The 24469-nt window shown below is 35.6% G+C and overlaps 1 protein-coding gene across 3 annotated transcripts in view; it reads right to left on the minus strand.

The window, feature by feature from the left end:
* ATR (ATR serine/threonine kinase) overlaps positions 1 to 24469 on the minus strand; it is a 121206-nt gene that overhangs the window by 86464 nt on the left and 10273 nt on the right. For 2 of the 3 annotated variants that reach the window (XM_050778103.1, XM_050778101.1), the window contains exons 2-16: positions 23976 to 24067; positions 22264 to 22404; positions 18401 to 19278; positions 17405 to 17583; positions 16729 to 16920; positions 15732 to 15922; positions 15110 to 15262; positions 12834 to 13026; positions 12327 to 12589; positions 10396 to 10586; positions 10212 to 10312; positions 9807 to 9978; positions 6676 to 6846; positions 4852 to 5046; positions 3104 to 3289 (exon numbers count right to left, since the gene is read on the minus strand). In XM_050778103.1, coding sequence (XP_050634060.1) covers positions 3104 to 3289; positions 4852 to 5046; positions 6676 to 6846; positions 9807 to 9978; positions 10212 to 10312; positions 10396 to 10586; positions 12327 to 12589; positions 12834 to 13026; positions 15110 to 15262; positions 15732 to 15922; positions 16729 to 16920; positions 17405 to 17583; positions 18401 to 19278; positions 22264 to 22404; positions 23976 to 24067 — 3298 coding nt within the window. Of the gene's footprint in view, positions 1 to 3103; positions 3290 to 4851; positions 5047 to 6675; positions 6847 to 9806; positions 9979 to 10211; positions 10313 to 10395; positions 10587 to 12326; positions 12590 to 12833; positions 13027 to 15109; positions 15263 to 15731; positions 15923 to 16728; positions 16921 to 17404; positions 17584 to 18400; positions 19279 to 22263; positions 22405 to 23975; positions 24068 to 24469 lie in introns of those variants that run through there. The other variant, XM_050778104.1, reaches the window with a different exon arrangement.

Genomic DNA, 24469 nt, shown 5'->3' on the forward strand with positions numbered 1-24469 from the left:
AGCCAAAAAAAAAAAAAAAAAAAAAAAAAAAAAGAGCTGGGAATGAGTAGCAACTAAAGCATTTTGAACTCTATAAGAAAGTTGCACTGCTTGATGTTGAGGCATCTGATTTAGGTATCTTCAGGTTCCATGCATTACCAAGAAAAGGGTAGGAGGGTGTGTGCTACCATATAATAGAGAGGAGTGAGGTATCCTACAAGTCTCTCCAGATTAGATGTCAGGATAAATCTTTATCTTGCCTAGCACCGGAAATCATCTGGTGTTTAATGCCTAAAATTGCATTTTGTTCTGCAAACTTCTGATTTAGATTGAGAGTCAACTTTGGCATAGTAAGCCACAATTCACTAATTGTATGGTTCCAGCCTATATTGCTTAAATAAAAAGCAGATAAGGATCACATAATCTATGTTAACATTCCAATATTAAACTTCTTGCACTCAAACAATTATTTGACTTTATCTATCTACCAATATATTATCTATCACCAAATACTTATTACATATGCCTAGAATCCTGTGCTGGGTACAGGTGTACAAGATAAGCAAAGTCATTCTCTCTCATTAGCTTACATGGTAGACTAGTATGAACAGAAGACACTAAATAAGTAAGTATGTAAACAAAGTTGTGATAATGCTATAAGAAAATAAACACGATCCTGTGATAGACAAGAAATGTGGTAAGGGAGTTGAGACAGGGTATTTGGGAAACTCTTGAAATCTAAAGAATGAGAAAGATCCAGGATATTATTCCAAGTAGACAGACCATCCTAGGTCTCGAAGCAGGAAAAACTTTGGCATGTTTAAGAAACACAAAGGAAACCATGTTGAAATACAGGGAGAAAGGAAGAAATGGGTTGTACCATGTGAGAGTAGAAAGGTAGGCAGATCATGTATGGCCTTACAGATTTTATTTTATGTTAAAGGCAATGAAAATCATAGAAGGAATTTAATCAGGGGAATGATATGAGTTTGTAAAAAGAGCACTCCAAAGGCTGTATAAATAATTAATTGTAGAGAGGGAAGAATGAAAGGACAGAATCATTAGGAGGCGTTCACAGTTGTCCCAAGAAAGATGATGGTTATTTGTGTAAGGGTGGTGGTGGCAGAAATGAAAAAGATATATTTTGGAAAGACTTGATAGCATTTGCCCACTGTTTGATTATAAAAGGATAAAGGAAATGGAGGGCTCACAAATGCTTCTCAGGTTTTGACTCATGCAACTAGGTAGATGGTACCATTACTGAGATGGGAAAGAATGGGAGAAAAACAGGTTAGAAAGGGAAAATAAAGATGTCTAATGAACATATTATATTTGGAATTGTTTGAGATGCCTATAAGACATGAGAGTAGAGATGATGAAAAGGTGAATATCTGTTTGCCATCCTCTCTCATCCTCAGGTCTATTCTTTGCCGCCTTCTGCCCTTCTCCGTACCCGGGACACTGACCAGACCGCATTACTTAGGATCCCTTGCCCTCTGGCTTTCCACTGAATTCAGTCAGCAGGAAATACCACTAGAACAGAGGGTAGGAGGACAGAGTATGGTTTTCATATTTCCTGCTCTGTGGTTTGAGGTAGTTCTGGCAGTGGCTACCTTCCTCTACAATGAGAGGACTCCCCTCATGGTTCTGGCTCTCAATCAGGTTCTAGTAACACTATTTCTTCCCCTTTCCCAGAACTAAGTGGGGGGATTAAGTTTTCTGCTGTTTATAGTACCTGGGTTCCTTAACATTCCTTGCTGGTTCCCTTAACCTTGCCACGTCACTAAAAGTAGCCCCTTTGTTAAACTATTTCTGTGTAAATGTTTGTGTGTATGCCATCTGTATCCTCCCAGAAACTAACCTATATAAACCAAGCTCAGGGGCAGTCTGGACTGAAATTTCAACTAAAAATTCCCAAAATATAACTCATATTAAAGAAAAAGATCAAAGAAGATCATTAAAGGAGAGAATGATGACTGAAGAAAAACAGCCAGTTACATAGTCCTGAGTTATTCTAACATTTAGAGGATAAAGTAGATAGTTTACAGGGAAAAAGCCAGTAAAGAAGCCTAAACATGAGTGAACAGTGAAGCAAAAAAGAAAAATCAAGACAATGTGGTATCACAGATGCCACGTAGGAAAGGATGGCCAATTGTATTGAATGATACTGAAAGGTTGAATAAGATAGGACAGAGAAGTGACTATGAGATTTAATAGCCAAGAAGACTGTTGGTGATCCTGAAAAAACGAATTTCATAGAATAGTGAGAAAAGAGCCAGACTAGAATGGGAAATGAGAAACCAGAGATAAAAATCTCTCTTAATGAACTGATGCCTAGCATTCCATTATTGGAACGGCAAGCTTGTGGAAGTTATTTATATCCTACTGCTCAAGGTCATCACCAAGGTCTGATTTTTCACAAAAAAAAAATTTGCAACCTCTGGCATACATGGGTTAAAATATTTTGCCAATAGTCCTTTAAGTCTCTTACAGGAATGAAGGCAGTTGAAAGAAAAAATAATAATTCAATTCTGAGGATTTATATATTTTTTTAAGATAAACAGTAAAGTGATTTCAAATACAAATTTATGGTAGAGAAAGATTTAAAATAGAGAACGTATTTCCTAACTTCCCTTCTATCCAACAATGGATTAAACTACAGTTAGAATTGAAAAGTTTCATTTGTTGAGCTAAGGAAAGAGTAGTTGGAGGGGCAGGGTGAGAGGAGAGCTACAAACATATTCTAATATACACGTAATTTAAAAGTAGTAAAGAAAAATAAACTTCAACATTTTTATTCCGTGAAAAAATAAAATCTACTCAAAACACTTAAAAGTCTACATTTTCCAACGCTAATATATGTTGTTAATAGCCTAAATATGTAAATATGTAAACAAAGTTGTGATAATGCTGTAAGAAAATAAACATGATCTTGTGTTCATGATCTTGTGCATGTGACCATGCAATTTCAATCAACCTTTTCAAAATAAAAATACCAACTTAAAATTTAAACAAATTGCTAGCAGCCAGAAAATGATCAAAAATACGGTTTCTTCAATTTCATAATTAAGCTGCAAAAGGGAAGAAAAACAAACAAGAAAACCTCATAGAACATATTCCTTACCATCAGTTCAGGTGATATGATATCTCTTGGGCCCTGATACGGATCATCACTGGATGCAAATGAGGCAAGTATTGACAAACCATTGAAAACCTGTTGATAGTGTTCTCCAATACGCAGCAATAATTCATTATGCAATCCTTGGAAATCTTGTCTCAACAGGCTCCCCAGTTCAATTTCTGTTTCATTCTAACCCAAAGACATGTTTTAAAAAAAGGTTTTTTCTTCATACTAACATCCTGGAAATAAGTATACTGATTTTAACATGCTATTAGTACATCAGGAGCTCTAGACCAGATGACAGGATTTACTAATGGTATTAAGGCATTGGAAAAGATTCTAATCTTATTCTATCCTGGTAGGTCTCCCATGGATTATATTTAATGAAGTGAAGTGATCCAACTTTATATAGAAATAAAATATTAAAAAGCAAGTCCTAGTTTTCTCTAAGGTCTTATAATATCATCAACTCATTACTGGGGACACATAACCCTGGCAGGAAATGTAGTATAGTGACTTATAGCAGTCTTTCTGTTCAGATTGTTTTAGTTTAAATTCTAGCTGTCATTTATCAGATATGCTGACTTGGATAAGTTACCTAATCTAACCTCTCTCTGCCTTAGTTCCTTATCCATGAAACAAAACCAAAAATAGTACCTTTGGCTGGGTGCGTTGGTTCACACCTGTAATTCCAGCACTTTGGGAGGCCAAGGCAGGTGGATCACCTGTGGCCAGGAGTTGGAGATCAGCCTGGCCAACATGGCAAAACCCCACCTCTACTAAAAATACAAAAATTAGCTAGGCCTGGTGGCAGACAACTGTAATCCCAGCTACTCAGGAGGCTGAGGCAGGAGAATCGCTTGAACCCAGGAGGTGGAGGTTGCAGTGAGCTGAGATCGCGCCACTGCACTCTAGCCTGGGCAACAGAGCAAAACTCCATCACAAAATAAATAAATAAAATATGAATAGGACCTTTATCTCATTGGGTAATTGTGAGGATTACATGAAATGATCCATATCAATTGTTTAGCTCAATTTCTGACATGTAGTAAATACTCCATAAACACTTATTATTATCATTCTATCTCTGCAATATACAGTTGTATTATACTTTCTCAAGATGAATAAATATATTTGATATTCACTAACTCTCATGTGGAAAGAGATGTGCTGTTGGCATATACTATGAAACAAATGAAGTAAATTAACATCAGAGAAAACAGTGACGTTATATGCATATTTCTCATAGTTTTCCTGTTCCCATGTAGTTTTATTCCTGAGAGATATTTTGTTAATATGACACAAAAAAAAGCAGCACAGGTTATAATTTTAAACGTAAAACCTACCAAAAAACTGGACCAAATTGTAATCAGAACACCAAGTAACTAAACTAAACACAGACATTATACTGCATTTGAAGGTGATTGCCTCTTCCTATGTACATAATTAAGTGTGTATCATCAGTCAACTTATAACTCCAATCAACTGAAAAGTACTATAATGAAATAGGCTGAGAACCTCTCCTATAAAAGGATGTCTATCATATCCCATTACGGTGAAATGATCAAAGAAAACAAAAGGAGAATTCTATTTAATATAGTCTCAGGACAAAGATTATTTAACAACACTTAAACTTACATTCTTCTAGGACAGGCTATAATTTACTCACCCTCCTTCCTAGAAGAATGTTACATCTTTCCTATAATGCTAATTTATATAAAAAAGTAAAATATATAGAAATATTCAATTACCTTCAGATAATGAAGGGCACGTTCTAATTCATCTTTGGAACAAGAACAGACCAAATGAGAAAAAATATATTTGAAGTTGTTTATTAAAATCTCTCTACGATTGACATTTAATTGTTTTCCTAAAGTTCGAATGAGAGCAGAAGCTGCAGGGCTTGCTTTGGCAGCAAGATCGGGTAGTAGAACTTGTAATGTCCTCTGAAAAAGAATGCAACAATTACCAAAAAGTACATTTGTCTGGCTGAAAAAAATATTCACATAAGCTGTGTGCAAAAATATTTTTAAATGCCACACATATTTGGAGTCCATGTAGGACTTGTATTTGAATTCAGATTTACCATTTATTCACTCAAATAATATTTACTGGGCAATTTGCTATGATTCAGGCACTGCACATAGCAGTAAACAAAATAGGCAAGGTACCTGATGGCACAGATCCTACATTGTAAAAAGGTAGAAAAACAGACAATAAATAAGCAAATGGAAAAGTAAAAAAGATAATTTTTCAGGAGTATGTGTTAAAATATACTCATGCTCTGAGGTAGAAATTACAAGTCTAATGTATTACTTGAACTTGTATTTAAAGAATAAGCAAGAGTAACCATAAATGCAATTTTTAAAGACATTTTTTAAATTTAAGAGTTGATGTTGTAACATATATAAAAAAATCTTTTAACACACACACCATCCCAATACTGCAACAATTCATTTTTGTCTATTCCTTTAAGACGTTTTTAATAAAATATATACAAAATCCAAAGATAAGAGAAATGGACTTGCATTTATTCATTCTACATGTACTTATTACATGTCAGTTACTATCCTAAGCACACATGTCAGTTACTATCCTAAGCACACATGTCAGTTACTATCCTAAGCACTGGAGATGTGATAGTGAACAAGAGCCAAGTTCTGCCCTCAGAGACACTTATATGGTACTTCTACTTTACCTTTCAACTTAATATTAACATTATAAGATTGTTGTAATAGTATAAGGTAGTTTCCTCAATGTTATAATAATTTATGATGTTAATGGTTACATAATATCCACCTACCTAAAATTAAGACATTTCGTTTCTACTCAGAGTTTTGCTTTTGTTTTCTTTTGCTACTTGGATAATGTTATAATAAATATCTTTGCTTTTCGATTCCCAGAGTAGAATGAGTGAATGAAAATGTATGAAAGTCTTTGTGGTCCTCCCCACATACTAACATATTTCCTTCCAGTATTTGACCAATTTATAAGCAATTTATGTTTGCTAAACTATAGTAATGCTGTAGGGAAATATTCTGCATGAATTGCTATTATAATTTATTAATTAAGAGTAACAATAAACTTTGCCTTTGTGAAAAGGTTAAAAGATAATCTATTTTATCATTTGTAAACCTCAGCACCAATTTCTTTTTTTTTTTTCTAAACTGAAGTGGTAGAACATTTTTTTTCTGAACCCAATGACTTTTCAAAGGCTTCCTAAACCACTCCATACTATAAAATATGTCATAGTAGATCATTTATACCACTACAATTTTATACTTTATTATTCCAACGCCTTACGAGTAGAAATGATCATATTAGACTTCAAATTACCAATGGAAAAAATCATAGCACCAAAGACATAAGGGCTCAAATAGCTAACTGAATTGATTAGCATTATTCAATTAGTATTAACTTTTCAGGACAGCTAACCATAAAGAACAATGACTCAAATCCATTTAAACTTAAGTTTTACAGTGTAAGCAATAATCTAGTATCAAAGTCAAAATCTAGAACGGCATGAACAAAATACTGAATTGCAAACCTCAAGTGAACTATATGTTGCAACTTACAGTAAGAAAACGATTAAGATCAGGAAAGTCGAAAACGTTGGCAATTTCAGACAAGGTATTTAAAGCCATTTCTCTTTGGTGAGCCACATCTTGTTTTCGCATGTCAGCATTCTGGCATGGAGTACTCGGAAGTGCTGTCATCTGACTAGAGTGAAGGGATTCTACCAAAAACTAGAGCAAAAACCATTTTATTGTTAGTTTTCACACAAAGAAGAAATTTTAACTAATACTTTTTAAGCTACCATAGAGGGCAGTATCAAATAGTATTCTACATTATCTGAATTGGTTCATTCAATTTTTATAACAACCTTAATGAGGCAGAGTATGTCACAACCTGCCTTTTACAGATGACATAATCAGGCCTAGTTAAAAAACTTGAATATCATGCTAAGGATTATACCACAAATAAATTCAGTATTTTAGCATAACCTAACTTTTCAGCCATTAATTGAATATATTTAAAACAAAGTGTCATATAACATAGTATCAAGGCGTAAAAGAGTTTACTATCACTAATCTATTACTATTACTATCTTATAATGAAAATCATCATTATAAGATGATTTTCTTCCTCTCCCATTTATAACCTGTATCTTCAGACCAATATCCTAAAATATAAAAATGGCAAGATTTCAGTTCTATTAAATAAACTAAATACATCCTTTTTAACAATTATTTATTTTTTTTCTTTTAGACAGAGTCTCGCTCTGTCACCCAGGCTGGAGCACAGTGGTGCGATCTCGGCTCACTGTAACGGCCACCTCCTGGGTTCAGGCGATTCTTCTGCCTCAGCCTCCTGAGTAGCTGGGATTACAGGTGCTCATCCCCATGCCTGGTTAATTTTTGTATTTTTAGTAGAGATGGGGTTTCACCATGCTAGCCAGGCTAGTCTCAAACTCCTGACCTCAGGTGATTCGCCCACCTTGGCCTCCCATAGTGCTGAGAATTCAGGAAATGAGTCACCACGTCCAGTCTTAACAATAATTTTTTAAAGCAAGCACAATGCTTTCTTTTTAAAACCAGGCACAATGGCTCATGACAGTAATCCCAGCACTTGCAGAGGCAGAGGTGGGAGGATCATTTGAGGCCAGGAGTTAAAGAGCAGCCTGGGCAAAATACAGCTGCTCTCTCTAAAACCCCATCTCTAAAAATAAATAAATAAATAAATAATAAATAAATAGATAAATAGCTAGGTGTGGTGGCGCACACCAGTAGACCCAGCTACTCAGGAGGCTAAAGTGGGAAGATCTCTAAGCCCAGGAGTTAGAGGCTTCAATGAGTTATGATCACGCCACTCCATGATCACTGTATGTTGCCTGGACAACAGAGTAAAACTTGGTCTCTAAGAAATATTTAAAATAAAAAATAAAATAAAACTTTTAAAAAGCAAATGGAACAGATTAGATAACTCAGAAATTCGATGACACATCTACAACCATCCAATCTTTGATTAACCTGATGAAAACAAGCAACGGGGAAAGGATTCTCTATTTAATAAATGGTTTGGAGAACTGACTAGCCATATGCAGAAAATTGAAACTGGACCGCTTCCTCATACCATATACAAAAATTAACTCAAGATGGATTAAAGACTTAAATGTGAAACTCAAAACTATAAAAATCCTACAAGAAAATCTAGGCAATCCCTCAGGATATAGGCACAGACAAAGATTCCATCACAAAAATGCCAAAAGCAATTTCAATAAAAGCAAAAATTGACAAATAGGATCTATTTAAACTCAAGAGCTTCTGCACAGTAAAATAAACTATCATCAGAGTGGACAGACAACTTACAGAATGGGAGAAAATTTCTGCAATCTATTCATCTGACAGAGGTCTAATATGCAGAGTCTACAAAGAACTTAAACAAATGTACATGAAAAAAACAACCCCATTAAAAAGTAGGCAAAGGACATAAACAGACTCTTCTCCAAAGAAGACATACATGCAGCCAGCCAACGAACATGAAAAAAAGCTCAACATCACTGGTCAAAACTACAATGAGATACCATCTCACGCCAGTCAGTATGGCTATTATTAAAAAGTCAAAAAACAGACACTGGCAAGGTTTCAGAGAAAAAGGAATGCTTTTATACTGTTGGCGGGAGTGTAAATTAGTTAAACCATTGTGGAAGACAGTGTGGCAATTCCTCAAAGACCCAGAGGCAGAAATACCATTTGACCCAGCAATCCCGCTACTGGGTATATATCCAAAGGAACATAAATCATTCTGTAATAAAGATACATGCACATGTAGGTTCACTGCAGCACCATTTACAATAGTAAAGTTGGCCAGGTGCCTTGGCTCATGCCTGTAATCCTAGCATTTTGGGAGGCTGAGACAGGTGGATTGCTTGAGGTTAGGAGTTCGAGACCAACCTGGCCAACATGGTGACACCTCATCTCTACTAAAAATACAAAAATTAGCCAGGCGTGGTGGCAGGCACCTATAATACCAGTTACTAGGGAGGCTGAGGCAGGAGAATCCCTTGAACCTGGGAGGTGAAGGTTGCATTGAACTGAGATTGTATCATTGCACTGCAGCCTGGACAACAGAGCAAAATTCCATCTCAAAAAAAAAAAAAAAAAAAAGCAAAATCATGGAGTTAACCTAAATGTCCATCAATGATAGACTGGATAAAGAAAATGTGGTACATATATACCATGGAATACTATACAGCCACAAAAAGGAACAAGATCATGTCCTTTGCAGGGACATTAATGGAATTGGAAGCCATTATCCTCAGCAAACTAACACAGGAACAGAAAACCAAACACCACACGTTCTCACTTATAAGTAGGAGCTGAATGATGAGAACACATGGACACATTGAGGGAACAACACACACTGGGGCCTGTCAGGGGGGTGGAGGAAGGGAGAGTATCACAAATAATAGCTAATGGATGCTGGGCTTATACCTAGGTGATGAGATGACCTGTGCAGCAAACCTCCATGGCACATGTTTACCTATATAGCAAACCTGTACACACGTAATATACCCCTGAACTTAAAATAAAAGTGAAGAAAAAAGAAAAGCAAGCAAAATAAAACATATATAAATATTCTTCTTTTTTGTAACTCTTAAAAAGTACCGCTGTTGCCTATAATCAAGACAAATGCTCACTCTTACCTGACAAATGGGTTTCTTATACTGGCTGAAAAAATTTTGCAGTTTAACACTTTTAGCTGCAACCAGAGCTCTAATTTCTGTGTATGCTGCTCCAGAGACAGATGCTGACTTGGATAACAAACAATGCAATAAGTGCAAGAGTGCAAAAGGTACCAAATCTCCTTTTGCGGCCCTAAAATTAAAAACAACATACATATGAATACACACACACACACACACACACACACACACACACACTTATCTCCAATATCCCAGAAACAAATGGAAATCTAAGAAAACATTCATGTTGACTCACATTTTGTCTATAATTTCACAAATATCATATCACCATTTTTAACAGCAAGCAAATAAAAAACGAGAATGGCCAAAATAAATAAGGAAGAATACAAATGCTGCCAAGTATACCTTCCAATATCCCCTGTTGTAAGAATCAAGGTATCCTTCAGCTCATAATCTCTTGATATTTGGGCATGTGTATATGCTTCCTTCATTCTTAAGACAAAAAGCTAGAACAATAAAATCAACTGGTTAAAGAAATTTTTAGAGCTAGGCTGATGTAATCTAACTGTTAAGAACAAAAATTATCAACCTCCTTTATAAATCCATCTTCAGAGTCCAAGGATTCCAATATATGCTTGATATTTCCACTAAAAGCCACTCTAACATCTTTGTCTGGATCTTCCATTAAATTTAATAAAGTTCCAAGAACTGCTTTTACATCTGTTTCATCTTCTCTAAAATCAAGATGCTTACAAAGATGATGCAGATTATCTATGAAAGCTGAAGGACAAGAGTATACAATACCTAATTTAACATTAAATGTCAAGGTTGTACTGTAAAAATATTGCCAACAAATAATATGCCACAAAGAATCCTAAGTTCTCTTACAATGTTAATGTTTCATATTTAAGTATGTATAGCACACAAAATCTTAGGAAATTAAAAATGAATACTTAGAAATCAAAATTTACTTTAAATTTAATAAATGTCACATAGGAGAGAGGGTCTTGCTCTGTCACCCAGGCTAGAGTGCAGTGGCACGATCACAGCTCACTGCAGCATGCAGCCCTGACCTCCCTGGTTCAAGGAATCCTCCCACTTCAGCCTCCCAAGTAGCTGGGACCACAGGTATGCACCACCATGCCTGGCTAATTTTTGTATTTTTTGTAGAGATAGGGCTTCATCATGTTGCCCAGACTGGTCTCGAACACCTGAGCTCAGGCAATCCACCTGTTTTGGCTCTCCCGAAGTGCCGGGGTTAAAGGAGCGAACCACTGCACTTAGCCTGTAAATAATTTAAATCTAAAATAATTTCCAGAATTGTTACAAAATAACAAGTCTCTTTCAGATTTTGTAGACCATTATATGTTACCAAGATAGGCTTAAAAACACATTGCAGGCCAGGAGTGATGGCTCATACCTGTAATCCCAACACTTGGGGAGGCCAAGGTGGGAGGATCACTTGAATCTAGGAGTTCAAGATTAGCCTGGGCAACAAAGTGAGATCCCTCTCTACAAAAAATTTAAAAATCAGCTGGGTGTAGTGGCACATACTATGCTCCCAGCTACTCAAGAGGCTGAGGTGGGAGGATCACTTGAGCCTGGGAGGTCAAGGCTGCCTGTAATCCCAGTAATTTGGGAGGCCAGGGCAGGTGGATCACCTGAGGTAAGGGGTTGGAGACCAGCCTGACCAACATGGTGAAACCCCATCTCTACTAAAAATGCAAAAATTTGCCCGGCATGGTGGTACGCGCCTGTAATCCCAGCTACTCCGGAGGCTGAGGCAAGAGAATTGCCTGAACCCAGGAGGTGGAGGTTGCAGTGAGCCAAGATCGTGCCATTGTACTCCAGCCTGGGCAACAAAAGTAAAACTCCGTCTCAGAAAAAGGAAAAAAAAAAAAAGGATAAAAAGAAAAGAAAAGAAAAGAAAAGCACATTTCTAAGGGGGATCTTAGCTTTATTGTTAACCTTACATTACAAGATTTAGGGAGTACTTTCTATTGCTTTGAAAACTTGAGAACAAGTTTCAACTTACTACCTAAACAAATGGATCTTCTAAGTATTTGTATAAATCTCATGCTTCGTAAAAACTTATACTCCATTACCACTGGAAAGTGGCCAAGAAGATACACTCTATAGTCCTCAGCTGGGCAAAGTAATCTATTTGAAGTTCTCAAAGTCCAATGTGTCCAACAGGGGACACATTAAGAAGGTCTCTGGTATCACTAAAGAAGATATAGAATATTGAATCTTACAATATTGAAACGACCATAGGTATGCCCCATTTAGGCTGTCAAATCACAAAAGTATTCGAAAAAATCCCAAAATCACCTCTCCTATAGGTTCTGTGATGCAATCTAATACCAGTTATCTCATTTATAACTAATCAATACTAAGCGCTGAATCTATAAAGCAAGTAACTTTCTGTAATTTTTCAAGGCTTCAGCCTAATTCTTTTACTGATTTGAAAAGCAGAGTTTAAATAGGTTTTAAAATATTAAATAAGTCATAATCACTCACCAAGTTTTACTGCACTAGGTGTTTTCTTTTTTAGTAGGAAAAGGAATGGCTTGCAAACAGACGCTTTTAGTTGAGAAGATGAACATTCATGTTGAGAAGTGGCTTTCAAGTTCCTACAGAAGAGGTCCACATGTTCATGTTCAGAGAAAGGTTCTGTTAAAGAGCTTGTCAGATAAAACATGCCATGAAGGGTACAGACAAGTTGACCAAGTATAGAAGCAAATTCTTTCTTGATAATGTCAGAATCATCTTTGACTTTATCTCTGGGGAAAAAAAAAGAAAAAGTACTAAACTTTCTTGCCTAATTTTGTGGTCTAAATAGTCTTGCTTAATTTGGGACAAAAGTACTGGTAAAACAAAGCCTAGAAGGAAAAAATGTTAAATTCTAAAACTAAAAGCAACATTTGCTTTACATATTCAACAATAAACATAACCCTGCATATATAGCCAGAGAATTATGATCTTTCCAATAGAGTGATATATTCAAATTAAAATCTTAGTACATACATTAGAATCTTGGGAACTCTGTTACAAGAATTCTGCTGCTGCAATAAGATAAAAAATCCACTAACACAACTAGCCCGGATTACTTCATGGGAGCTCTGCAGGGCCCAGTTGTAAACTGCTGTTCTCCATTCAAGGAATATTCTTCTTGGAAACAGAGTCAGAAGAAACACACATCGTGACTGTGCCTGTGGTGCTGAAAAAATTAAGTCTGTTAAACATGATTTCTACTAATGTTAATTTTATGTATACACATATACATATGTAACATTTGTGTATATATAAAAAAAGTCAAGTAACATTTAAAATACATTTAATACCTAGTTTAATTAAAAGCTCCTTTTCAGAAATTAAAGTGCACTGAAAAAGGTCTATACACAACCTTACTAAATAATCAAGGAAATGCAAATTGAAAATCATACCTACCAGATAAGAAAAAGAAAAAAGTTTTATAACTCCATGACATTTTTTATTTTCTAGATAGCAAAAATTTTAAAGTCAGCTAAGTGTCAGTGAGGATGTGGAACTCATACTCTGCTAACAGGAGTGTAAACTGGCATATCTTTGGAGAACAATACAGCAGAATAGAGGTGAAGATGTGCAAACTCTATAACCCAACAATACTACTCTTACGTAGGTAAAAACGTTAAAAAGTGCTTCTCAAACTTTAATATGGATATGAATCACCTATCTTGTTAAAATGTAGATTCTGATTCAGTAGGTCTGGGTGGAGCATAAGATTCTCCATTTCTTTATTTTATTTTATTTTTTTTTAAATGTGCTCTCTCAGCAGAATCAAAGATGCTCCATTTCTAACAAGTCCCTAAATGGTGGCGATGCTACTGGTCTGTGGACCATACTTTTCAAACAGCAAGGCATTAGAATGACTAAAGAATCATTTATAAAAATATTCATTTAAATGTTGCATGTAATTGTGAAAAGTTGGAAACAACGTGATTGTCCACCAATAGGAGGTCTGATAGTGTCTATCCATACATTTGGCTACTATTCGGAAGTTTAAATAAAAACTAGAGTTACCCATATCACCAAGGATAAGTCTCATAAAGATAATGTTGACCAACAAAATGTAAGCTGTAAGAAGCAAAACAATTTCTTTTATTATTTACAAATAAACACATATATAGTAAAAGTAATAGAACATTCAACAGAACAATCAACACCAAATTCAGAACAGTAGTAATCTCTGGGGGAAAAAAATGAGGGGAATGAAATCATAGAGGAACAAAGGGCTTCCATCATATCTCTAATATTTTTATTTCCTTTTTAAAAAAAATTTCATGAAGAGAGGGAAGGGTGAAGAGAAATTGACTTTAAAGGGCTATGATGTTTTTATTTCTTTTTTCTTTTTTTTGAGACAGAGTCTCACTCTGTTGCCCAGACTGGAGTGCAGTGGCGCAATCTTGGCTCACTGAAACCTCTGCCTCCTGGATTCAAGAGATTCTTGTATCTCAGCCTCCCTAGTAGCTAGGACTACAGGCACAAGCCACCATGCCTGGCTAATTTTCGTATTTTTAGAAGAGATGAGGTTTTGCCATGTTGGCCAGGCTGGGCTCAAGCTCCTGACCTCAAGTGATCCACATACCTTGGCCTCCCAAAGTGTTGGGATTACAGGCATGAGCCACCGTGCCTGGCCTAATGTTTTTATTTCTTAAACTGAGAAGTTGGTATAAGAATTTTTGGTATATTGTTCTTCTTTTTAAAATATTTCTCAAATACTTCCTAATCTTATTAAATGAAGATAATGACACGTGAGGATACATTGCAAATGTTTTACAAAAAGAAAGGAAATGGGATATGTGGGTCAGGATTTTATGTGTTACTTTTTATATATCTAACCCCTTTCTGAATTATTAAAAATATAACTGCTCTTTTAATTATTGAAAAAAATTTAAATAAGTCTTAGAAGTCCTATATAGAGGTGAGTTAAAACAAACCACACAAAGCCGGGCATGGTGGCTCACGCCTGTAATCCTAGCACTTTAGAAGGTTGAGGCAAGTGGATCACTTGAGGTCAGGAGTTCGAAACCAGCCTGGCCAACATGGTGAAACCCCACCTCTACTAAAAATACAAAAATTATCTGGGTGTGGTGGTGCACACCTGTAATCCCAGCTACTCAGGAGGCTGAGGTAGGAAAATTTGCAGCAAGCCAAGATTGCGCCACTGCACTCCAGCAAGGACGACAGAGTAAGACTGTGTCTCAAAAATAAATAAATAAATAAAACAAACCACACACAAACATATTCTTGTGAGCACTTACAATAGCTATCTGAAATCCTATGGCTTAATGTTAGAAGATTAGTGGCAAATGTGGTTAACTTTAAACAGCCATCATCAGAATGGGAATAAATCCATGGAAGTGAGAGCATTCCACATAAATCTTCCAGGATATGATCTTCAAATGAACTGTTTACTACAGAAGCACAAAATAAGTCATTAATTATAACTTTTCCTTAATCATATCTCTTTTAGACAAAAATAAAGACATTTGAAATACCAAATACTGTTATAATGATCATTCGATAAGAAGAAAATTCTTAACACAGAGATCCATAAATGATGGTCTGAGGTCTGTGAACCCAAAGAAATTAAATGTGACTTTATAAAAACATGTATCTGTGCCTTTTTTAAAGAAGAACCACAGCATTCCTCAAACTCCCAAACCAAAAAACTTTAAAGTTATAAATAATTTCTATTGACTAAAGAATCAAAATATTACGCACATAAACTGGCAACTCAGAAATTGACAAATTTAATAGAACTGAAATCAAGAACAAACTTCTGGGTATTCCATGCACTTACGCTTCAGGCAAAAAAGAAAGCGTATTTCTATACTGATTATCTTTAAAGATTATTCTGATCTATTGCTTATTTGTACTCACCTTGCATATAAATCAAAGCATCATAAATTTTCACCACCTTATCAATGGTTGCCTCCAGGTCTGGTTTTTGAACAGTTTCTAACAAACTTCTACAGCTCTTAAGCACTTTTGTGTAAAAATCCAATGACATCCAAGTTATCACTACAGAAGGTTTCTTCTTGGATTTGTGTTGACAGTCCTTGAAAGTAGGGCTGCAGTAAGTACATTTTATTAAAGACATTGGAATTAAGACGAATTTTGTTATAGTCAAACGTAAAATTGTAGTAAAGCCAAAAGAAATTGTGAGTACAAAATTTATAACAATTTAAATATGCAAATCAAGTAATCATTATTTTAAATTTAATCTATTTATGTCAGCTTAAATCACCCTTAGGATTTGGGAACTAAAATTACTTTGGGAGGCTGACGTGGGAGGATCACTTGAGCCCAGGAGTTTGAGAACAGCCAGGACAATACAGGGAAACCCATCTCTACAAAAAAAATTTTTTTAAATTAGGGTATGGCGGCATATGCCTATAGTCCCAGCTACTTTGGAGGCTCACTTGAGCCCCGTACGGAGATCAAGGCTGTAGTGAGCCATGATCATGCCACCGTACACCAGCCTGGGAGACAAAGCGAGACCCTGTCTCCAAAAGCCAAACACTGGGTTTTTGAGTTGTACACAAATGTGTTCTGGTACTTTCTAACCATGCGTCCCCAAGAAAGTCAGTTTTGGCTTCAGATAAAAAAGAGCCTCAGTTTCTCTGAGTGTCAATTTCTAATTTTTAAAATGGGCATAACAGCATTTACCTTAGAGGACTACTGTAAATATTAACTAAGATATATACAGTGCTTAGCACTGTGCCTAGCATTTGACTCAATAGAAAATAAATTTCTTAACTACTTCAGTGAAAAGTTTGTGTTCTAAGGTCACATGATTCAAGTGAATAATGAGTAAACAGTAAATCCAAGTTCATTACAGGAAACCCAACCCCAAGAAACAAGAAGTTTGTTTTACCAGTTCATGTTTTGATGAGAACAATGAACAGTACACAGAGCAGTCAGTTGTAAGACAACAGCGATTCCTTCTAACATCTCAATAACAGGATTCTTTAGGCCACTGTATTCAAGGGAAATCTGAAGGGATTCAGCTTTCTGTTTCAGTGCACTCCATAATACGCTCTTTTGGTTCATGTTCACATGTTTAATTCTATAATTATGAATACAGTAGAGAGATATTCTTATGCAATATAAATTTGGTTAAAACATGAAACATCTTTAGAATAAAACATACTATGTAATATCAACTATTGAAATTCATATTAAGATTTAAAACAATTAAAACAATGTTCAGAACTGAAATATAGCAATTATTTAGCTACTTTATAAAAATTGTTTGTTAACATTTTAAAAATTGCTAATAGATGCACAGTCTCAAAGATTTTTCACCTATTAAAAAGTTAAATTAGATAAGCATGTAAAAACATGCAAACTAACTATATTTAACCATGAAATGTTTTATACTACTGACAGTCTACAAGAATTATTAAAATATTTTAAGCACTTCCTTGGCTACATTTAGAAAGATGTTCTTTGTGTATTTAAATCAAAGCACTTAACTAATAAGTTGATTTTTAAAAGTGAACAAAGTTTTATTTAATGGCTAAATACAAACTGAATGAAGGTCATCATACTCCTCAGTCTGTTTTGGTGCTCTTTTAGAAGGGTTTAGAGATGAGCTGAGACGACGCCTTTTGGGTGATATTCCATCACTATTACTGCTGAGGTTTTCCTGTTGAGTTTGGCATTGAATCTCCTCAATGATTTCCATACTTTCCACTTTCAAAGCTGCATAAAGTGGGCCCAACAAGTACTGAGAAAATAAAAAATAATTTCCAGAAATATTCCTTAGAAAATATATTTATATTATTCATAGGTAGCAAGAATGTATTAGATGTTAGTCAGATGTTTTCTAGTGAAACTACTTTTAGAGTCTCATAAAACAAAACAAACATCTAAATTGATCTATATTATTTAAGTCTATATATAGACTGTGGTTCTATAGTCTCAGAAGGTTTAAGACAAATCCTTCTCTCTATATCCTGTTTTTCCTCTTACCAAAATGCTATAAATTTTAATTCCCTTATTAAAAATGTTGTAAGGGAATTACCAACTTTTTTCATGTAACAAATCCAGCAAGATTAATAAATTAAAATATTTAATCAAGTTACTGCATCTCTGATGATTTCATTGTATTTCCTGACTCCCACAGTCCAAACAGAAAAAAGCACATAATTTGGCATGATTAATCATTCATAGGTTTTCTAAAAGTGATTGATTATAACTTGTCAGACACAAAATCTATTTGAGTGATCAAAGCTTCTGCAATTAAGTTGATAACTGCCCCCTTTTAATTAATAATGCAACAAATACATTTACACATCACAGATTCTACTTAGAAACATTCTACTCCATTGGCAGTTCATTACCAACTTAAACAACAAATCCTTCTGAAATCAAAGTAAAAGTCCATAACAGTGAGCCAGACTACACAATGAAAATCATTATGTTCCAAATATAAATTACTATTAAAGATATTCCATTTCCTTATTATTACATTTTGCACATATGTATACAACTAAATGATGAACAAAATACATACTTAACAAGTAACCTGAAAAATTACTTACCTCTGCATCTACCTGAATTCCAAGCACATCCAAAAGAGCTTTACAAATATTTGTCACATAGACCTTCCTGACTTGTAAAGCAGATTCATACCCAGCTGGCACAAATTTAAGAAAATACTGCAGTAAATGGCACAAAGCTGCTTTTAGCAAATCAGACTTAAGCCGCATGAGCACACCATCTTCAAACATGACACAGAGTTTTTCCAGCAGCATATTTAAATAGACAGGTTCAATATTTCTATAAGCTTCTGCTTCAAAGGGAAATAGTGTCTTTATCAGCTTTGATAATGGCTCTTCATAGAGTTTCAATTGGTCAGTATCCATTTCTACAAGGTGTTTTAATAATTCCAAAAATGAGCTGAAAAAAGTGCTAGCTGGTTGTGCTGGTAGTCCTCCAAGCTGAAAAAGTTCAGTTAAAAAGCTAATTGCTAGTGATTTAATTTTTGGACTACCATACTCTAGCAGTACACAACCTATCTGCCAAAGTAAGAGTTCTTGCCTTCTAAAAAACACAATTGCAATAATACGAGTAAGAACCGTTAATAAAGTGACTTCAATAAATTCTAAATTTTGCATACTTATCAACCGCAAAGGAGCTGATTGTAAATATCCCATGTGTTCATCTAATTGACTTAAAAATCGGCTAATGACCACTGGCCATTCCACAGCATGACCCATCACATTTCTTCTATGGAGGTAAACCAAGTCTTCAAAAAGTTGTAATAATTCTTTCGTGAGTACCCCAAAAATAGCAGGACTCTTGCTTTTAAAAAGAAATAATAATGAACAGATGACTTCACAGATTTTCTTGTGTAACAAATGACAGGAGGGAGTTGCTGCAATCCGCAGAAGTCTTGTTATGATCCAATTACTGAATTCTTTGAAATAAACAAAAAAGATATTAAATAAACAAGTATATCTGAAGTGCTAATTCATTTGCTAAATCCTTGACGATTGACTTTTAAAGAATAAACTTCACTAACAAAAGAGTGTAAAACATTCCTTTCACAGTGGAAACATAATAGTTTAGAACACAGACATACCCAGTTTTATTGCATGTTGCAGATGCTGCATTTGTCACAAATTGAAGGTTGTGGTAACTCTGCATCAAGCAAGTATATCAGTGCCATTTTTCCAACAGCATGTGGTCACTTCATGTCTCTGTATCCCATTTTGGTAATTCTCACAATATTTCAAACACTTTCATTATTATCATATCTGTTATGGTGATCTGTGATCAGTGATGTTTGATGTTGCTATTGTAATTGTTTGGAGCTGTCATGAACCACATCAATATAAGGTGGCAAACTTAATAGATAAATGTATGCGTTCTGACTGGCCCACCGACCAGCAGTTCCCCATCTCTCTCCCTCTCCTTGTGTCTCCCTATTCCCTGAGACACAGTATTGAAATTAGGTCAATTAATAACCCTTACAATGGCCTCTAAGTGTTCAAATGAAAGAAAGAGTCGCACATCTCTCACTTCAAATCAAAAGCTAGAAATGATTAAGCCTACTGAGGAAGGCATGTTGAAAGCCAAGACAGGTTGAAAGCTAGGCCTCTTTCACCAAACAACCAACCTGTTCAAGAAAAAGTTTTTGGACGAAATTAAAAGTGCTACTCCACTGAACACACCATTGATGAGAAAGTGAAGCAGCCTTATTGCTGGTATGGAGAAAGTTTTCATAGTCTGAATAGAAGATCAAATCATTAAAAGATGAGGAAATTTCCAGTAGGAAAAAAAGAAGATCAAACCAGCCACAACATTCCCTTAAGCCAAAGCCTAATCCAGAGAAAGGCCCTCAACACCAAGGCAAGACCCTCCACCAGCACAAATATTACAACTTGCTGAAGGATCATATAATCGTTAGCATTTTTTAGCAATAAAGTATTTTTAATTGTTTTTTAGACATAATGCTATTCCACACTTAATATACAATGTAAACATAACATATATGCACTGGGAAACCAAAAAATTCACATGACTTACTTCATTGCAATATTCACTTTATTGTGGTGGTCTGGAACTGAACCCACAATATTTCTGAGGTATGCCTGTACCAACTTTGGAGTCAAAAAGACAAGGCCCTAGCTTTCCACTTACTAATTGTATAAACTTTTCATTTCTCTGAACCTTTGTAATTTCATGTATGAAAGGAGAATAATGCTATCTATGTTATGGGTTACTGTGAGGACCAAATAAGACAATGTACATGAAATAGCACAGTTCCAAAGTAAAATAAATGTTCAATAAAGGGTAGCTATTATCATTCCTTCAACTAAAATTTGAGTGGTGACTCTGTCTCAGGTACACAAGAATAAATCAGTCATAGTCCTGTCCTCATGAATCGCACAGTACAGTTTGAGCTTTTTGACTGCAACAAAGAAATAACATTTTATATCACGACCCAGTACATATACATGCATTTTATTTAAATATTTAAAATAAAAGGCTTATGAAATAGTACTTATTCTTATTACATACAATGTACTCTAATATTTTCTTCTTTTTTTCTTGAGACAGGTTCTCACTCTGTCACCCAGGCTGGAGTGCAGCAGCACGGTCTTAGCTCACTGCAATCTCTGCCTCCCAGGCTAAAGCAATTTGTGTGCCTCAGCCTTCCGAGTAGCTGGTACCACAGGCATGTGCCACCACGTTCAGCTAATGTTTTTGTTTTGTTTTGGCTTGGTTTGGTTTTGGTAGAGACAGGGTTTCGCCATGTAGACTAGGCTGGTCTCGAACCCCCAAAGTGTTGGGATTACAGGCGTGAGCCACCACGCCCAGCCGATATTTGCTAGTTTATTTCATCTTGTTTTAAATGCTGGTAATTGCCTAATGTCATAACCCACTAGTGGGTTATGACTTGTAGTTTAAAAACTACTGTAGGAAAGAATATAGACAAACCAATGATTAGAATACAGTTTAATAGCCTCTACGATAGATGAAATGCAGAACACTTAGTACTAAGAGAGAATAAAGGAGTAACCAAGCCAGTTCTAAGCAGTTAGAAGTAGTGCTCAGAAAAAAACTTCTTGGAGGACATGCTATCAAAGTTGAGTTAAAGTTCGAGCAAAAAATTTTTAAATACTTTATCCACTATACAAAAAAAAAAAAATGTTTATTTTGCATCTCTTTATGAAGACACCAATGAAGGGACAAAAGTAGTAGGTGCAATAATGAATAAGCCTAGAGAAAAGCTTCAATATACAGAAGAGCAGTCAGCAAACTTTTTTTAAAGGACCAGATAGTATTATTTTTGGCTTGAGTGCCCAAGTTGCCTCTGTAGTAGTCACAGACAATAAGTAAAAGAATGAGCATGGCTGTGTTCTGATAAAACTTTGCTTACAAAAAATGAAGCCAGGCACAGTAGCATGTGCCTATAATCCCAGGTATGCAGGAAGCTGAGGCAGGAGGATCCCTTGAGTCTAGCAGTTCAAGACCAGCCTGGGCAATATAGTGGGACCCTGTCCTATTTAAAAAAAAAAAAAAAAAAAAAAAGGAAACAAAACAAAACACAAAACTTAGGTCACAAAAACAGGCAGCCACACTGTGGACTAAAGCTTGCCAATCTCTGATCTAGAAGAAAGAGATTACCAAAAACAGAAAAAAGAAAACTATGCCAAAGTGTTCAATGGCAAATAAACAAATTTGATTATTTCTAAGTACCTAGTATACAATACTAAAAAGAAAACAATAAGGATATGTGAAGGAAAAATAACCATTACCATTTTGCTCCTTCAATTTACAGCAAAGCTGACCCAAAAAAGTGTAATTATGTACTTGTAATATTTCACAAGAGCAGTAAAAGAAGGAGGATTTCATAAAACAGATGACAAGTGAATGCACGAATAACAGCACTTACCAATACAACTGCCTTTGGCCTCATGGCTTCCATTCACATTTACAAACATAAGTGGGGAGGATTTCATTATATGCTGGATGAAATCAAGCAACATTACGGAGGTTGGCTGAGAGTCAGTTTTCTTTACAAGTTCTACAGCAACTAAAACAATAAGATTCATTTTAAAGAGTCATGACAAATTAAACAATGGTCCTTTTGTTAAGAAACCAAACTGTGGGCCGGGCAAGGTGCCTCACGCCTGCAATCTCTGTACTTTGGGAAGCTAAAGTGGGAGGATCACCTGAGCCCAGGAACTCAAGACCAGCCTGGATAAGATGTCAAGATCCCATCTCTACAAAAAAAATTTTTCTTAAAATTAGCTGGGAGTGGTAGTGTGTACCTACAGTCCCAGCTACTGGGGGGCTAAGGCAGGAGGATTCCCTTGAGCCCAGAAGTTCAAGGCGGTAGTGAGCTATGATCACACTATTGCACTCCAGCCTGGAACAAAGCAAGACTCTGTCTCTTAAAATTAAAAAAAAAAGGGGGGAGGGACCAGACTTTGGTGACCAGAATTATATCCAGTGCAGCTAATTTTGGTATTTTTAGTAGAGACAAGGTTTCGTCATGTTGGCCAGGCTGGTCTCAAACTCCTGACCTCAGGTGATCCACCCGTCTCAGTCTCCCATAGCGCTGGGATTACAGGCGTGAGCCACCGTGCCCAGCCAACGCTAGTCTTACCTAATTTTAAATGTTTAAAAATCACATGCATTCCTCCACCATACATCCATTTATCAAACATGTACTTCAGGAATAACATGTCAGGCAGTGCTAAAATCTAAGGATTAAAAACAAAAGTTCTCACAATCCGATGGGGAGTCAAACAAATAAACTAATAATTACAATACAATATGGTAACTGCACTAATCCAGAATAAGGAGAAACAGGTATCTGGGAAGACACTGTGAAGGAAATGATTCCTAGATGAGGAGTTGGTCAGAGAGGGGAAGGGCAAGTAGTCTAAACAGAGGGAATACGAATACGATACAGAAACACATCTTGCAAGTATTAAGCAGTCCTTTATTATTTTTCAGCAACCCATCATTTTTACTGGTTGAAAAAGAAAGGCTTAATGGCTAGTCTAAGTCATAAAATCTATGCCAAATTTAGAATTCAAATTATAAACCCTGAGCCTAATGCCATTTTATATTATCCCTTCCATGCAATTTCAACAGATATGACAAATGTGACACCATTTTGCCAGGTAGGTAATATTCTGTCTATCAGATTGGCACGAACAGGCAATAATTGATTCAGTAACTCACATAATCCTATAATCTCCTACAGGCACAGGCATGAACTTACTTACAGAGTAACTTAATTAAAGAGGTTTTTTTGGGTGGCATTTGCTATTAGTCTACCACTGGCATAAGAGCTAACCAAAATAGGGTCCATGTGATTGGTACTAGCCAAATATTTTTACGTATAATATCCAATATCAAAGAACTCATAGCAAGCAGTAGAAAATCAGATAAAAAATAGGAAGAGAGAATTATTTTAAAAGCCTAATCATAACAAGTAGTAAGCAATATTAACAAATAACTTGCTTGAAAATAGTAACTATCATAAATACTCTATATCTAAAACTACATGGAGAAAATGCTACTATAATGTATACATGGAAAAGAAAACAGTCCAATTTATAAAGTTTATATAAGAAATAATTGGTTTCTTACCAACATTTACATCTGTAAGTATCCGGTCAATGAACTGACATAGAATTTGTCTTGGTTTCTGTACAACTGCATTATATTCCTCTGGTGTGGCACTAAAATACAAATTAAAAGCTTTTAATTCTTAAAGTGACTCAGTTTCATTTGCAAAAAAAATTCTCTAAAGTACAACTTATCAAATGCGTTTAGCATCAATGTTGATATTCACAGTATTCTGTTTAAAAATTGAAAAGAAAATCTGAATGTTACCAACTTACAAGAAAAAAAAAATATGCTAAGTAATAGTAAAGAGATCCAATCAGCAAAGCCTAGACCTGAATATGGTGGCCACTAGCTACAAGTAACTACTAAGCACTTGAAATGTGATTAGTACAAATTGAAATGTGCTATTAATGGCAGTGGCAGCCCAGTTGGAGCGGCCACTGCCATGATGCCCGCTGCAATAAGGGGCTGGGGCTGCTCGCTCCCTGGAGCCAGTGGGCAGAAGCCCCACCCCG

Source organism: Macaca thibetana, chromosome 2 (genome assembly GCF_024542745.1).
Source record: "Macaca thibetana thibetana isolate TM-01 chromosome 2, ASM2454274v1, whole genome shotgun sequence".
NCBI classification, from domain to species: Eukaryota; Metazoa; Chordata; class Mammalia; order Primates; family Cercopithecidae; genus Macaca; species Macaca thibetana.